The 17,708-nt window shown below is 35.7% G+C and overlaps 1 protein-coding gene across 3 annotated transcripts in view; it reads left to right on the forward strand.

Moving 5' to 3' along the window:
* The window catches only part of PDE4D (phosphodiesterase 4D), a 613,857-nt gene that overhangs the window by 305,898 nt on the left and 290,251 nt on the right, over window positions 1–17,708 (forward strand). The window contains exon 1 of one of the 3 annotated variants that reach the window (XM_075078149.1): window positions 15,664–16,856. The exons of the other annotated variants lie outside the window; for them this stretch is intronic. Coding sequence (XP_074934250.1) covers window positions 16,810–16,856 — 47 coding nt within the window. The 5' untranslated portion in view covers window positions 15,664–16,809. Of the gene's footprint in view, window positions 1–15,663; window positions 16,857–17,708 lie in introns of those variants that run through there. 3 annotated transcript variants of the gene reach the window in all.

The following is a 17,708-nucleotide window of genomic DNA, read 5'->3' on the forward strand; positions in this document are numbered from 1 at the left end:
ATGTTTTCTATTTTTCCAAGTATGCAACAAGCTGCAGTATACCCTTACAGTGAATTCTTGCATGTTTTGTTCAATTGTCCTAAAACGTCTTCCATATCATGGATAAGGGCTTCCACTTTTAGTAGTGCAGGTGTTTACAGTTTCTTATAAGCATTGGCCATTTCAGATCTTTGCTTTTCTGGAGTAATGCTGTCATCACTTTTCAGCTTTCTTTTCAATAAGCTTGTCAGCTGATTATCAGGCATAGTATTGAACATGATTGGGCTGTAGTACCTTCAGCTATTTCTGCATATGTGTATGCCTATAAATTGCCTAAAGACACTGAAAGTTACACAACTTTTAACAAATGTGCACAGTTTGGCTATATATTTTGAAATAAGTAGAAAATTCTCAATCTGTGTCCTCCAGGTCTTGCCTTGAGATTTCTATAAGATAGTTATTTATTTGCAAAATAGTTATCATATGAACACACCTAAAACTCAGAAAGAGAGAGTCTACTTTCTGGAATAGTATCTTTTGAGAGTTTATTAGTAAAATTATATAAATTTAGTGCTGGAGGTGGGGGTGTTGTTCTTATAAGAGGAGAAAATAATGTTGTCCCCAAAATCTGTAGTTATATTTTTTGCATTAATACCTGAATTAAATTGAATTGCATGAAAAAATAGCTTTTTATGAACAATTTAAAAATAGAGTCCTATGGAAAAAGTATCTTTCCCAGTAAAATGAATGTAAATCTAGAGTCTTTATCACCTGACTGAGCTGTATGTTCACCTGAGCCACACATGAACAAGCAGGGGCATATCCTTAAGCCTAGCTTAAGAACATGCCTCAGATTCTGTAAGATTTTTTTACATTTTTATATTTTTAAAAAATCTTACTTCTGGATATATTTTATAATGAATATTTTCATAATTATGATTGTTTTTTAGTTGTGGTTGGATACCATGTTGTTTCAATAATGCCACCAACTTCATACCTAAGACATCAATGTTTAAGTCACACTGTATCTTATGGCCCCTTGAAAATTTTAGGTTACTATGCCCAAATGCAGTGTTTGACTAAGCACTATTTGTGATATCAGTAATTTTCTGTGCCTTCAGAACACATAAAATGTCAGGGTTAGAATGAACCTCAGGCCTCACATTCTGATCTGAAGGTACCAAACCCTTGTCATATTGTGCCTATAGTTTTGATGAGACTGTTAATGGGAATTATGATTAATTCTGCTATTCATGTGACTCTGTGATTATTGTCTACAGCCAGACATTTTAGGTGCATTGTTCCTTATCATTTGTCAAAGCTTTCCACTGTTGTACTACTCTTCAGTTACAACCTTGGTAACTTGTAAAACCTGAAATCGTAACAATTAAATTGATCCAAAACTAGAAGGTGCCTAGAAACATGTTCTTTAAGAAATGTGTATATTTTGGGACTTAAAAACAAATCTTGAATGCAGTTGCAGAAAAAGGCTTGAAACCAAATGAGCTTGCGATGCAACCTCCATTATATCTCTTTCAGGACAGACAGCTATCTTTTCATTGTTATAAACAAGGAGGGCCTGTTTACAAACTTCACCTGGGTCAGTGTAAGAGTATTCCGATAACAACATTTAAAACATCACAGTAAATTTAGAGCCAATGAAAAAGATTGCTCCCATAAAACTTCCCTGTCCAAACTAATTAAAGAAATTTATCACATGGGTCTTGAACCTGACATTAATTTAGAATGTGTAGTTTTAACTTCATGGGTAATATACAATACCACCTGTCATAGGATCTTCCTTATATAGTCATGGGAGATCCCAGTTCCTTGACTACTTTTTGGAAATAAAGAATTGCCATTCTGTTCAGTTTTCAACTCTGTTAAGAAATACATTAAGAACTGATAATTTAAAAATATTCTCTATAATTATTTCCATGTATTTTTTTTCAGATGAAAATCTTGATGATGGCATATTAAGGCTTCAATTACTAGGGAGACTTTCTTTAAGCATTATTTCCTATCATATTCAAAGAACTTTGTTCAGTTTTTCATATTATATATATTCTTTAAAAAATTCATGAAGGATGATGAAATGCTCTTCCATGAGTCGTGTCATGGTTTAAAAATAGTACACTCTAATATTTAGTTGCAATTGGCCCTCAAACTTGTATCTAAGTATCACCAAGGAATTTATTATTGAGCAGTGCTACATACACCATTGCTTTATTGCAGTGTTGCTATATTAATTATACTTGGCATTCATGGTTACCTTTACATCTTTAAAGCACTTTATAAAGAATCATTGATCTTTGTAAAATCATGTAAGATAGATCTAACTAAGATTGAAAATGTTTTCTCCAGGAATGATTTTTTTGTGAGACACAGACCAGGTACCGTACAATGCTAAAGTAAAAAACCTTGTATTGAAAACTTTCTGGTCATCCTTTTAGGTAGAGCTTATGCATAATTTTTTGTAAAAACATTTGTTAATGCTCCGTTATAGAGTATAATATTTCATGTGTAGAAGGCATCTGTGTACTGTTGAAATATGAACATGGGAAAATATATAAAGACTGAATGAAAAACACTGTAACTAAGAGATTCAGAAAATATTCATAAGCCTATGAAATGTCCCAGAATAGAATGTCTAAGAATAGTTCAAACAGTGGAAGCACTATGACATGATGCTTCAATGCACTTCAATTTCTGCCTGTTATTTTATAAAATGTATGTAAAATTATCTGAAACATGCTTTGATTTTGTCATGATGAGCTCCACTAGTGACTGCAAGGTAAAATTTTAAACATTCTGAATTAATTATAGAAAACCTACATGACAAAATTTCATGTTACTTGATTTAACATCAAAAATTACATTTGGGTCTGCTGACATTGAAGGAAAACACTTTTGCATGTAATAATTTTCTGTGTTTCTATTATGGTGCAACACCTCTTAGTTTAGAACTGTTTTTCTGCAATTAATGTAAGCTTAAGAAGTGTGGGTTAGATGCGTGAGGTGGATTGAGAACTGGCTAAACAGCAGAGCTCAGCGGGTCATGATCAACAGCGCAGAGTCTGGTTGGAGGACCATAATGAGCAGTGTTCCCAGGGGTCTGTGCTGGGTCCAGTCCTGTTTGACATTATTCATCAATGACCTGGACAAAGGGACAGACCATACCCTCAGCAAGTTTGCTGACGACACCAAGCTGGGAAGAGGGGCTGATACACCGGAAGGCTGTGCTGCCGTCCAGTGAGACCTGGACAGGCTGAAGAGCTGGGCCAAGTGGAACCTCCTGAAGTTCAACAAAAGCAAGTGTAAAGCTGTGCACCTGGGGAGAAACAACCCCATGCACCAGTACAGGTTGGGGGCTGACTTACTGGAAAGCAGCTCTGTTGAGAAGGACCTAGGAGTGCTGGTGGACAGCAAGTTGACCATGAGCCAGCAGTGTGCCCTTGTGGCCGAGAAGGCCAATGGTTTCCTGGGCTGCAAAAAAAAGGAGTGTGGCCAGCAGGTCGAGGGAGGTTATCCTGCCCCTCTGCTCTGCCCTAGTGAGGCCACATGTGGAGTACTATGTCCAGTTCTGGGCTCCCCAGTTCAAGAAAGACAGGGAACTGCTGGAGAGAGTCCAGCAGAGAGCCACAAAGGTGATCAGGAAAGGCTGAAAGACTTGCGTTTGTTCAACCTGGAGAAGACAAGACTGAGGGGGATCTTGTCAATACTTATAAATACCTAAAGGGTGGTTGTCAAGAGGATGGGGCCAGACCCTCTTCAGCGGTGCCCAATGACAGGACAAGGGGCGATGAACAGAAGTTGGAACACAGAAAGTTCCAGCTAAACATGAGAAAAATCTTCTTTCCTGTGAGGGTGACAGAGCAGTGGCACAGGCTGCCCAGGGAGGCTGTGGAGTCTCCTTCCCTGGAGACATTCAAAACCCACCTGGGTGCAGTCCTGTGCCCCCTGCTCTAGGTGTGCCTGCTCAAGCAAGGGGGTTGGACAAGACGATCTCCAGAGGTCCCTTCCAACCCCTGCCATTCTGTGATTCTGTGATCCTGTAATCAATGTAACTATTTCTTGCCAGCTGTGAAAACATGAATTTTATGCTACATGTTTATGCTATAAATTGATGGTAGTTGTTGTAAATAATTATTGTTACAGTAGTTATTGCAAAATATGTTTGAAAATTTCCTCTGAACTTTATTGCTCATTTATCCACAGATGTTTCAGGGTTTCTTTTTCAAATTTTGTTCCATATAAAAAAGAAAATAAACTAGGTTCCGTTATCAGCTCTCTAAAAGATGAATCAAGAAAAGTACTTACTGCTCAAATAATGGAACTGGTAGTTTCCTATCCATTTCTGAATATTCTTCTCTAAGATCTAGGCTAAGAGGAGGAGCAGGTGATCTTGGATTTAGGCAGCATTCCTTTCTATACAGATGTCATTGTTTCTGCCCAGATGGGCCATTACTCACACTTGTAATCTACAACAGCCACCTCCTCCCTTAAGTAGCAACTGGCAATTTTATGTTGGGTATTATTTCTGCAGTAATTTAACCTGACATTGTCCAAATTTAATAAAAAAATTTGGGTTTCAGTGTTACAAGCCTAGTGTGCATCACTCAAAACTATTGATAGATACACAGAACATGGAAAACAACAGTGTGGGTTTTGTTCATACCATGGTTTGTTTTTTCTTTGTTAATTATCTCTCATGAGCAGAAGGAAATGGCAATATGGAAGCTAAAAGTGTTAGAAAAGCAAAGTACAGAAAGAAACTCTATGTGATAGGAAAGAAAAGGTCAGAAACTGCCTAATTTTTCAAGCGTTGAGCTTTCCAAATTCCTGTTCATTCAATGGAGCTGCGATACATCCAGCAATCTAAAGGAGAAAATCAGATGTTCAAACATTAATTTAGGCAGTTCTGTTATTCTCCTAGGTATGAAAAATACTGGTTTTCCCCTGAATTTTTTCTTTGGAAAATCTGAGCTCACATTAGGGTTTTGTTTTTTAAAACAAGAGTATTACATCATATACTTTCAAGAGATTGAACCACCAGAAAAGTTCTAAAAATGTCAATTAGTTAAAGTTTTACCTTTTAGAGTTTACACATTTATTATGAGTGCTTAGAACTGCTTTTTCCAATCTTTTTGCAACCCAATATCACTTGAGAAAACTGGAAAATTTCTGAGCCTTCTTATAAGTAGTAAACTTGTCTTCCTCATAACAAAAATCTGTAAAATAATACAGGTTTTTGGTTGACCTGTGTCAAATGCAATATGAATCATTTCATTACCAAGAAATTAATTCATTCTTTCCTCAACAGAATATTTTATAGAGAGTGAGAGTCTTCTGAATGAAGTGTCAGTAAAGTGTAACAATAAGTAGTAGAAAATGGTCCAGCAACAATTTTCTGTGTCATCTAGTATTGGAAGAAGTTGAAAGTTGATAACTGAGAAAATACATTAATATGAGTCTTTGTGAGAAGATATAAGGTAGTCAGATGCTGGCATCAGGCTATATTTGTAATGATATATTGAATTTTGATAACAGGTTTATTTAGTTGGCAACCTAAACCAGTATTTTGTGAAGAAGTCATTCAGTAGCTTTTCAGTTTTAGCTTAGTATTGCAATAGGAAGCTGTAAGTCATATTTATTATAGTTTTGTCTTATATTTAAAGTGCTAAAGATAATTTCCACAATGACTTATCTACCTAATCCACAGGAGAAATACCTTGGGCACAGAACAGAGTTTCATTATTTTAAAATGCAAATCATGAGGGCAGTAAGAAGTTATGTGTACAGCTTTACTGTCATTCCATAGAGTAGGGAGATGCTTCTGTCCCGTTATCTACATTAACTGAGGGATAATTTTTGAGAATGTAAACATATCAATGCTGCTATCCTCCTTTAAAGACAACGTCATTTACTCAAAAAAATGAGTTTGTGGCCTATGATTACCGATAAACATCTGTTCTATTTCTGCATATGCACAAGCTTTCAAGCTATAGAGTTGAAAAAATCAGAAATCTTCTCAGAAGATGCCAGGAAATACATGTTATGGGGATCACTTTCTAAGGAAAAAATATTTGGGACTTATACAGACAAATATTTTTGTTTCATTTAATCATCAAAAAAGACCTGCACAATTTTGAAAATAGGGAACATCATCAAAATAGACTTTGAAAGCATGCTCTCTTTCTCCTTTATTTTAGATAATTTTTCCTATAGGCAACTTTGTTGGAGGATTTTATATGAAAGCAGACACAAATAAGAGCTTTTAAAACTACTGTTTAGAGGAACTATAGCTACTTATCAGACTATCAGGAAAAAAAAGTATTCTAGTAACATTAGTTAAAAGAAGTACTCTGAAAAATGAACACATAGGGAAAGATAACATTCAAATTATCCATTTTCTTGATTAATTTTTCTAATAAGCTCTCTTAGATTTTGTCTATATTGCACTTGATAGTTATTACTGAGGCACTGCAAATAGTCTATGTTAGTGTAGGTAGCTTTGGATAAATAGTAAGGGCAGCACAGTCACTATGGCTCAGGCATAGCATGCCAAATAAGTGTTTTCTACTTCAAATGGTGTTGCCTTGGCTTTCTGTACTGCTAAAAAGTTTCTATGTTTCTGATGGGTCATGTTGGCAAAACAAACTAAGAACAAAAAATGTCATGACACCTTTCCAAATTTCCCAAGCGTTAGGCCTCTAAAGTCTAGCCCAATGATCAGAGGGCTAGACTTTAGAGGCCTAATCTTTTAACTGGACCTGAAGATGCCTGCCTTTGTACCAGTTATATGGTTCCATTTTCAATAATCAAACATCTAATTTATTTATTTTTAATGTCACAGAGGTGACTTATGTTTGCAGGAATATTTTATTAGAGCTGCAAAGTAAATAACTTCTCACTTTCCCTGACTAGATCTAATATTTAGCATGTAAGCATAGAATACAGTGCAACACTTTGCTATCAGTCTCCAGGGATAATGGGGAACTAGGCATAGATTCAGTTGACTCTGCAAAGACATCAAATATATGCCTAACTTAAAGTGTATGAGTCCCATTGTGTCTCACTGTCTCATCTTGCTTAAATAATTTGCTAAATGGAGGGAATTCTTTGAAGAATATTTCAGTAGCCTGACAGGAGACCATTCTGCTTTAGAGTTCTCTAAAGGAGCTGAAGTCATTGCCTGTCTCAGAGATGCCCAATTTAGGAGTCTTCAAAACATTAGGAGCATATAGGAAAACAGGCATGTTTTTATCTTTTGTGTGCTTCATAAAAGCTGATTCTCCAGTTTCTTAGCATTATACTTTTCACAGTCTGAGATATGTTGTGGGGGAAGACTTCCGTTTCTCGCATTATATGTATTTGAGGAAATAATCAGTGAGGCTTCTCAGGACTTCTCTGTTCACAATCACACTAGAGTGGTTAACACCATGGATGGCACTAGGTTACTCAGCATTTTCAGTGATGTAAATGCAGCAGGATTTGGACTTCAGTCTTTACAAAAAGCTGCTATAAACTCATGTAAATTTGTACTTCAATCTGCAAATCAGAGAGGTTTGCTACTTAGATTGTCAAATGTTTGCTCTTTATTGTACTCCTCTAAATAAATTAAAAAGAAACCAAGAATGGCTTTGTATACAGGGAATATTGGCCCATATTCATTTAATAAATCTCATTGAGTACTTTATAATCAGCTTATTATTCCGCTTCTGTTAAGAACATTTTAGTACACTTCTTTATGTAATGAGTAATAGTTTCCCACTGTTTTCTACTTAATTTAGGACTGTAAAACATTTGAGATAAAGATCTTGTGTCCTTTATGTTTCCTAGTTACCCTAAGCATCTGTGGTTCTATGTTGCTATAAAATACTATGTACTTATCACTGAGTACTTGTCTATACACATTCCAGCTACATATGCACAAACAACAAATTTTTCGTCCAGCAGTATATATTAAAGCAACATCTGTATACTATTCCTGGAACAGTATCTCTTAACAGGGAATCTCTTAATACTATAAAAGGTCTAGATTTTCCTCTCGTTTGCAGCTGGGAGACAGAACTGCTATCTGAATTAGCTTTCATTTGGGCACTTTGCAATTTAAATATGTGGTTTCCTTAAATTCTGAGAAAACAGAGAAGTTTAGGGACTGATTCTTAACCACTTTTTACTTAAGAAGCAGACACTGGCTGCGATGTGTTTTTAATGATAAGCTCTAACCCAAGTTACAAATATATGTATTTTTGTTAGAATACAAGTTGTCACTTACTTAATTCCAGAAACTGCCAGACAGGAATATACAATTACACATTCATATTTTGTGCACATCTGACAAAAAAGAAGTATTTGTGTACAAAAGGTAATTACCATGATAATTCCTGTCCTACCAAATAATGAAATAATATTAACAAGAACCTGAGTGTAAAGGTAGCAGGACAGCATTATGCAGTTTGTACAAGTTCTTCATACATGTGCTCTGCAGGCTTCTGGGGGTTGGACTGGTTCTAGAGGCATCTGTGAAAAGCAATTAGAAAATAACTTAAATATAGAAATTTGCTCTATGGGATCTGCACATCCACTCATAGGGGAAAGGGAATCAGAGATCTACAAATTGAAAAAAACAATGGAATGAAAGGAAGGTGTTGCATAGATGGAAATGAATTGTTTGAGTGAATGTTACTAGGTAGAAGGGGGTCTTTTGCAAGAATGCTTGTATTTGGATAGATGTATCCCAACTTTATTCAAAAAAATAGTACCAGGAATTATGATATTATGAGAAACCTAAACTTCCCATGTTTGTGTTGAAAAAGAATCTGTAAACTCTGGTAAGGATTAAGTAGTCTGACAAGATAAATCTGATGGATTTCTTTATCAAATACTCAATAAACCAACAGAAAACAAAAGGTGCATAAACTGTAAAAGCAATAGAAAGAAAGAGAAACAGCAGCATAAACTTATGCTATAAGGTTGGGTTTGGAACTACAGTAAAGGGAGGAATAAATTTCTTTGTCTTAGTTTTAATTAGGAAAATTCTTTTAAGCATCAAGGCAGGCATGATAGGTAATAGGAACAAAGGTATGTAAATCTAAATTGCTACAATTGATATGGAAGCAAAGCTCAAGCATTAATGCTCTTAAGCTATGGGATCTGGTTAATCATTGCTCAAGAACTTTGAAAGAACTGGTACAGGAAATCTCAGTCTTGTAGTAGGGATTTTTAATAAGATCATAAAATCAGGAATAGTATAATAGTAAATTTGTTACTTGTATTTAAAAAGACTGGAAGTGATATAAACAAGTACCACTGTCTTTTCCTTAAATTAAATAAATAAATAAGTAAAGTTATTAAGACCAGACTAGACATCAAGACAAACAGAAAATGAGATAAAATCATGTGTGCTTAATAGATTAAGTTGCTGTCAGAAATCTTATTTTCCAGTCAAAGTAGTAGGTGGACTTATGTAGATGATCTTTGTTAAACTATTACTTGGGAAATTGCTATTTAAAATGGAAAACATGGGTATCAGTAAAAGAATTTTAAAGCAGGTGAGGAGCTAGTAAGAGAAACAAAGAAAGAAAGTACTGTCAGAAAGTAAGTATTATTTCCCAAGTAAGACACCACTAGAGTGCCAGGACTTCATGTAGTATTTTCATTCATGATTTTCTTAAATACAGTAAGCTGTAGGAGTGCACTAGTAACACTTTAATATGACTCAGTGTTAGGAAACTATCACTATAGAGAGGAATCAGATAACAGGATCCTGGAGTAGTTCAGTAGGAGGGAATAGAGTGCTTAGAAGTTTTAAGGCCTGAAACTTTTTGAAACTAAGAAAGAAAATATTTGTGTCAATAAGGATAGGCTGACCACAAGGGAAAGACAAGTTCAGTGACTCAACTGTACTTATATTACTTTTGTAATTCCTAACCCTTTTAATGACATAATCTCAATGTTGAAATGGTTTGATTTTGCAGGCCCTGAAGGTTTTGACGTAATAAATTTATTGATGACTAAGTTACAGACAGACAGAAATTCTTTACTCATAAGTAAAATTAAAACCAGCAAAATCAAGGCAAATCAGGACAAATAAAAAAGGTTTTCATTCATTACCTCTCAAATATCTGACTTCATATTCTGATTTCTGAAAGAAATTATACTAATCTTTTTCAGGGATTTTTTTCTCAGAAAAGCTATATCAAAGGTTCTAATTTGACAAAAAGGTTTATGTTTTCTCATACAAGATTCTCAGCTACTTTTGAATACTCATGTCAACAACATCTTGTATAGGAAAGAGTAGGAGTCTTTCTAGAAGTTATCAATACCTTTTTTCAAGTAACCTAAGTATGGGCTGCTGGCAACCACTGTTTTGTCAACTCTGTCCTGTAGGCTCACATGCAATCCTCACAACATTCTTAGTGTACCCAGGTTTGGGAAAAAAGAAGTGAAAATAGAAACCAGTTTTATCGGATAAGTTTGTGAGCAAAAGAAATAATCCCTATTTTAGCATCACTTGTTAAAATGAAGACAAACTACTTACATACATAGAATTATCTTAAATCATGTGCTTTGTTTCGCTTTAAGCTTCTTCATCCAGAATGGATATAATATTGTATCATACTACAGTAACTAATATTTACAGGAATAAATTGCATTTCTCTTTTTCCGAAGTATGAACAAGTGAAATTTCATTCCACCTTGTTGTTTAAGAGTCAAGTACTCTGAACTATGTTCTGTTTGAAATAGAGTACGGCTAAAAATAACACATAGTAGTCGCCATGTTATAGAATAGGTTATGACTATTCACTGGAAGTGTATTTAATATTACTTCAGTTTATTACCATTATATAAATAAAAAACCGTCATTTTTTCTCAATGTTTCAGTTTTACAATTGTGAAAACAATTGGTTTTCTTAAACGACTTCTGCCAAACTGTGGCAATTTCACTTGTACCGTATATCTTCACTGAGGTAAAATTTTAGAATTTGTGGTTACCAGAAGTCACTTCCTGTTTCCCAGCAGGTACATCCAAACTGCTAATGTAGTGCCAGCCACATATTCCATAGCAGTGAGTTGAATAAAATGACCCTTTACAGAGAGCTCAAGCTCTGCTTCTGACCGTAAATAAGATAGCTAGGACATAGGAGGCAAAATGATAAATATGAGCTTAAATTAACCCCATTTTAATATATTAAATCTCTGTCAGTGAACTGGACTTAGAACTTTTCTTCTCCCTGCTTTTCTTAAGAAAAAAGAGATTTTTGGATCAGTAGGTGGGCAGTCAAAGGGATCAAATGGAAAAAGAGAGAACAATGATCTGCAGTTCCTATTTACATTTTTTCTGCATATGTGTAAAGCTTCTGTTTATATTTATGGGGTGATCTTTAAGGCACCTGAACCCTATCTGGTGCAACAGGGAAGAGATGAGTCTGTAAGCATAACCAGTGCTGCCTAATCTAGGGAGGCAGACTGTGCAGGACAGTTATTTTTCTTCAGGCATCACCAATTGGTAGTATCAAGGAGAGCAGGACTATTTATTTTCATATGAGACAAAAAGGTAGTTAATCTCCCTGAGATGTACTGGCATTCCTTTGCACACCACTCCATCTATTCCACTTTAAATCTATGCAACTTTAAGGATCTTTTTACTTCAATTATAAGAAATAAATGGCACAGCAAAAGTATAGTGAGAACTGATGTTTACCAAGTGAGATGAGGAACAATAATTATTTTTGATACACCTGAGCAGATCTTATGCTTTAGAACAAGATCACCTGAAACCATCTCTTGCCCTAATTCAAGGAAAAAAACAGAGAGAGAGACATAAGTTAGGAATTTAAGAGGAAGCTAAAGAAGTTAATAGAAGACACATAAGATATTAATTTTTCAGAGTTCTAGATCTGAAGATTCTTTGGAATTCTAAAAGGGCTGGGGCTTGGACAGAGAATGTTCTGCTCAAATTACGTTTGGAGTCAAGCACATAATTTTCAGAACAAAAATATACTTGATAATTAAGCTCATTTTCTTCTTAAGGGATAGCCACAAGCTCTTAGCAACATTACCCAATATGTGATTGTTGTTCAAAAGTGAACTGTATGGGTTTTTTTTAAGTTTTCACTTTTAGTATTAATTTCAGTGAGTTAATTATGGCTCCAAGCTCTCAAGCCCTCAGGGCAAGTTATGTGGAGTGGGTTATATCCACAATGCATAGCACTCATTTAGACCTTCTCTGGGTACAGAGAAACAATTTTTCTCTGTCATTTTTCAGTTCAAAGTGTCTGAAATCATGAGAGGATTTGTCAGAGTCCTCTGGAATGGAGTTTCTATAGCATGACACCAAAATGCATGTGACTTGCCTTATGATTTGTCATGAAGGTATCTGAGGGTGGCATGCCTGTAGGCGTGCAACAAGACTGTATAGGAAGGGTAGAGACAAATAAACCTACTGTTATCTGGGCTGCTTGTAGCAAAATGCTTAGCAAGTTGCACAGGTTTTTCTCTCTGAAGGAATAGTTTACTTACTCCAGAAGAGGGTCTGACAGTGAGCTAACTTCCATGCAGGGTGGATGACAGAAGAAGCAGACAGGACAAAAATCTAAGTTACTTGGCTTGACAGACACTCACATAACACCTGCCTGTGAGTAAAGCAGTCTAAAATGTGGTAAGGAGCTTATCAGGCTTACCTGCTCACTCTGTTGAGGATTCTGATGAGACAAATTTGTGTCTTTACTTTCTACGCTATAATTATTGAAGATAACTTCTGTGGACCAAAAATTTTGTGTAACTAAAGACCTGTGACTTGGATGATTTCCTTTAACTTTGTGCAGCGGGATGCATTTCTTACTACTTCATTAATCAAGTTGATTTTTTTTAATCTATATGGTTTTCATGGAGAATGCGTAAATAACAAAGGGATCCTAACACTCAAAATACAGACATTAATCCCAAGTATGGAGAATTGTCACATCCATACATTATATTTTCATAATACTGCAGATGAATCAATATTAACATTTAAGTGACTTAATTTTTATTCAGCTCTTTCCTTCTGTTTTGGGTAATCTCTACTCTTTAAAAAATGCATGCAAAAATGCCATGTTTTGCCTTTTATTTCTTTAAAAGAATTTTTATTTTAACCTTCTTCCTAAAGGACTTTTTATAATATTACCAAGTTTGATAAGGATTTTTTTTGATACTTACCCTGAATCTGCTGGTTAAGGTCACCAGGTCATCTTGCATGTTGTCTCAAAAAAGCTACCATTGTTTATTATCACTATTTAGCAATGACTCTGATGAAATTTTGTGTACTTGTATTAATAGGTGGCTTATTAAGAGCTGGCTTTTCAGCATTTCTTAAAGCATTAGTTTTACCTTCCTAGATATATGCTTTGCCCTATATGTTATTACATTGTCACCAAAATATTTGATTCAATTACTTTTTTTTTACCCCTTTTTATAAAAATCAAAAGATTTAGTAAGTGAAACTGATCTTTTCAGAAAATTTGACTTTTTCTTAGCATATGAATGGTAGTTCTGTATGCCCCAGTACAGTTTGTTTTTCATGACCTGTATGGTTTTTATCATATATTTGCATTCATTTTGTTGATTTTCATAATAAAAATCTGACACTGGTAGAGCAGCAGTTCTTTCCTCTCTTAGCATTATCATAATTTACTAGGAACTGTTGTGACAGGACAAGGGGTAAAGGTTTAGGGGGCATGGTATTGTTGGGTTGACAGTTGGACTTGACGATCCTAGAGGTCTTTTCTGACCTTAATGATTCTATGATTCTGTGATACCAAAATGTTTATCTGGTCAAAAAAAAATTGTGCCACTGAAGTTAATGTCACAATGTCTTTAGCTGTTGCATTATTCTTTTCAAGGTGAACTGATTAGCAGACTATTATGGGCTTGAACTGGAAGAATTTCACAAGTCAGCCTATATTGAAAATATAAAAAAAATTCTTTACTGGTTAAAGTCTCAGGCTTTAATTTATCCGTGCTCTGGAAAGCCTCTATATTGTGTATTCCACTTTGCTGGTGAGTTCTTTACCTGGTTTGTAATGGTACACAGTAACTTTATATATGCCGACTCTCCTGCAACTCTGCTTCTTAATGAAATCAGCTGAGTCAATGGGTGCTATGCTTTGTGCTGAACTTAATACTAGAGAAAGCCAGATAAATTGACGTATAGATCCAGAATAGACTTATTAGCAGATTTCAGATGCATTAGGTGCCTGGTCAGTGTTGAGAAGATCTTTCTCAAGATAGTAAAAGGCATTAAGTAAGTCTAGTGTTGAAAATGTCAGTGCCCGTGGACGATCAGGCAAGTATTCAGTTAGGTAAGGACAATATGAAGTAGTAATGATCGTGCATATTTGTGCAGCATTTAGTGTAGTTAATACTTCATAATAACTGGATCTAGAGAAAGCAATAGACAACTGGATTAGTTAGATATAATGTTTCTTTATACTAAGATTAGTCACACAACCTTGCAGTTTCTGCAGTTTTGTTTGTATTCTTTTCAAATGTCTCTGGTATATATTCCTAAAGTAATTGGGGGGCGGTGGGGGTGATTAGTACTTTTTACATAAAGCATGAACATATCATAACAGTTGTAAGGTCTTACCTGGTCCTTTTAAAAGTTATACTGAATATACTGAATATATATATATGTATATGTATATGTATATGTATATATGTATATGAATATACTGAATATATATATATTATATACTATGTTTTGTATATATTTCTTAGTGAGAAAAGGATAATTTCCATTCTCACTTTTTGTAACTCTTAGTGTCTGCTTTCTATCATGGTTGTATTTAGATGACAAAAGAAAACGGAACCTTCTGCATAGAGTAATAGGGCATAAATGATGCTAGAGCCCCTTTAAATTTTTGAATCTGTTGTATTTTGGTGCTCCAAGTCTTCAAAGTACTGTAATATACAAATGTGTGCAGCAGTAGAGGCTCCTTTTTATTACTGAATTGAAATAAATACTATTTCACTGTCAACACATTGTGACATTAAAGTAGTTTAATATTTTATTCTTCCTTCAGAATGGCATCAACTGTGCTAGGGCTAATTTGGGGTATTGTAGAATAGAGCTGTGACAGCAACAGAACTGAGCTTAGGGAAATAAGATCCATAAAAATGTGCAGTGCAATACCTTATCATGTTACTTCCAAGTCTGCCCACACCCTAATCAAATACACAGTCTTATCACATGTTTTAATGTCATTGAAGTTGCAGCTGGCTTCCATACTGCAGATTTCCTGTCCAAAAGGGCAAGGGGTCGTTTGAAGTTTAAAAAGTCTTAGTGCAGCGTAAAGCATTTAAAAAGAATGGCAAGCAAACGATGTATGGCCTGGGCACACTGAAGTATACCAGCTTGTCTAGAAATCTTTTACATCTCAGTAGAGATCAACACTCTCTTTCCTGCACGTATCTTTTCCTACAGATTTTTGCTTTTCCGTGCAAAATTTTCTTTGCTTTCAGTCACCCGGGAGAAATAGGTTGTTTTAAGGAAGGCTCTCCCGCTTTGTTCTTCCCCAATGCCCCCGTCCTTCCCCTCCATCCGTCGGTGGGAGAGGCAGGGCAGGATGTGCTGTGTCAGGAGAACCCACCTAGAGGGCCCCCTTGACGCCAGCACAGCCTCTGGCAGGCAGAGCCCTCACCGCAGCCGAGCCCAGTCTGCTGCAGAGTAAGTGCCACGGAGTCCGCAAGTGTCCGGAGCTGCTGCTGGGCGAGGATACAAGAAGCCCGAGGGATAGGTTGGCAGATCTTGTCAGGGAGAAGGAAGCAAGAGCCTGTTGCCTGCGTTGCTTCAAAATACACGCCGTCTCTTTAGCTTGGGCTTAAGAATCTTCCCGAGGATATTTACCAGAGCATCAGGAGTGATAACTACTCTCTGTGAGCCGAACTGAGGAAAAAAGGACAGCAGAGAAAGAATGCTTAGGTAACACAGGACTTAAATCTTTGCTTTCATTTTGCAAGGTACAAATTAATGTACGTGGTTTTACATACAGTATAACCTCAAAATAGAACTAGATTCTGCAGTGAAAGAGTCGATAGCTTAGTCATTTTACTTAAAGGGAGCAGCCAGCCTTATTATGGGGTTAGACAGCAAAAATGAATTTGATCATGATACGATTGTGTCTTATAATGGTATCTAACTGTAGTGGTGACCTATGGAGCGGAAGAAGCATACTTCCTTCCTTCTTTCTTAGTTGAAGAAATAAATCCACAGTACGAAATTCAGAAAGAAGTTTGGGTTTGTAGTACATGGCTATTAAGCATCACCCTGTTCCCTGGGCTTGTAAGAAAGGAAAACTGCATTAAAGTTATCACTGATGAATATGTGTCTAAGAAAGAAGAAAAAGCAATATTCATTTCTGAACATGGGAAAGCAATCTGAAGTTACACATCTCCCCCTAACCACTGATTTGGCATGGATGACAAGAAACTACCTTTTGACTAGCCTTTTCCAACTGTCAAAAATGCTGCATATGAAGATGCTTTAATTCCCAGTCAAAGCACTTGGATTTTTATCAAGGCAAACTGTTGGCATTGTCGTAACATTAGTTTAATGTTTTTTAAGTAGCAAGTGATGCATAAATGGATGGACATATACCTAGAAAACCATGTGAGAAGTCTTTCTTCGGATCCTGGAAATTTTTATTTTTGTGGATTACAGTAATTCTTGCAATAATCCCTGCTGTTAGCTGCTCATGCAGTTGTTCTGGAATGCATCTATGAATGCCATAACAGATAAATCTGTCTGACAAGGAAAACACTGATGCTGGAAGATCTGTGAACATGATGCACGTGAATAATTTCCCCTTTAGGAGGCATTCATGGATATGGTGAGTAATCAATACACATTACAGGTTCTTAAACTCAAAATGCTTGTTTGCAAAATACTGTGGCAACTGACAGATGCTATGTTTTTCCCTACATTAATGTCAAATGAGGACTAACTGGGCTACGAGAAAAATTAAAATCTTGCAGAGATACTAGGATGAAGTAATATGAGTTTGGCACCCCTTTGCCTTTACAAAACAGGCAAGTCACACAAATTGTGTTGTTGTGGTCATGTTTTCTTACATGATAAAAGCCTCCTGAGCAGGGAGATGTATTTTCTTCCTGTGTTAAAAGCACACTTCTTCCCATTTCTTTCTTAGTGTGTCTTGAGGGAAATAATGAAGACATATATTCCCCCTATGATATTGCGTTGTTTGTCCTGGAATTTATTTATTTATATACATTCAAGTGACCTGAAAACGGGAAAAAAATGTTCATTCATATGATAATTCAGTAATCTTTAGTAAATGCATTTGTGTAGTAGGTTCTCAAATGTGGCTGCTTAGAAGACAATCATATGTCATTCAAATCCCTTTATCATCATTAAAACATCTGTTTCCTCTTTGAACCACAGGCATCTATATTTCTTGCTCACTGAAAAATCTTTCTCTGTAACTTTCTTTGCAATATAGTGCAGTTAACTTGCTTATAAATTCTACCAGTGGTGGTTGTGTCATGCCTTGCTCCTGATGTTGGAATTAATGTCTTGATTAGTGCTTAACGACTATTATTAGTTAAGGCAAAAATACTTCCCCAGAAAACTCTTGCTTTTTGGGTAAATACTGAGTCTTTCAAAACATTAGAAACAAACATATTATGGAAGCTCATTTAAAAAAAAGAATGCATTCAAGTTA

This window comes from Phalacrocorax aristotelis, chromosome Z (genome assembly GCF_949628215.1).
Source record: "Phalacrocorax aristotelis chromosome Z, bGulAri2.1, whole genome shotgun sequence".
In the NCBI taxonomy this organism is placed as follows: Eukaryota; Metazoa; Chordata; class Aves; order Suliformes; family Phalacrocoracidae; genus Phalacrocorax; species Phalacrocorax aristotelis.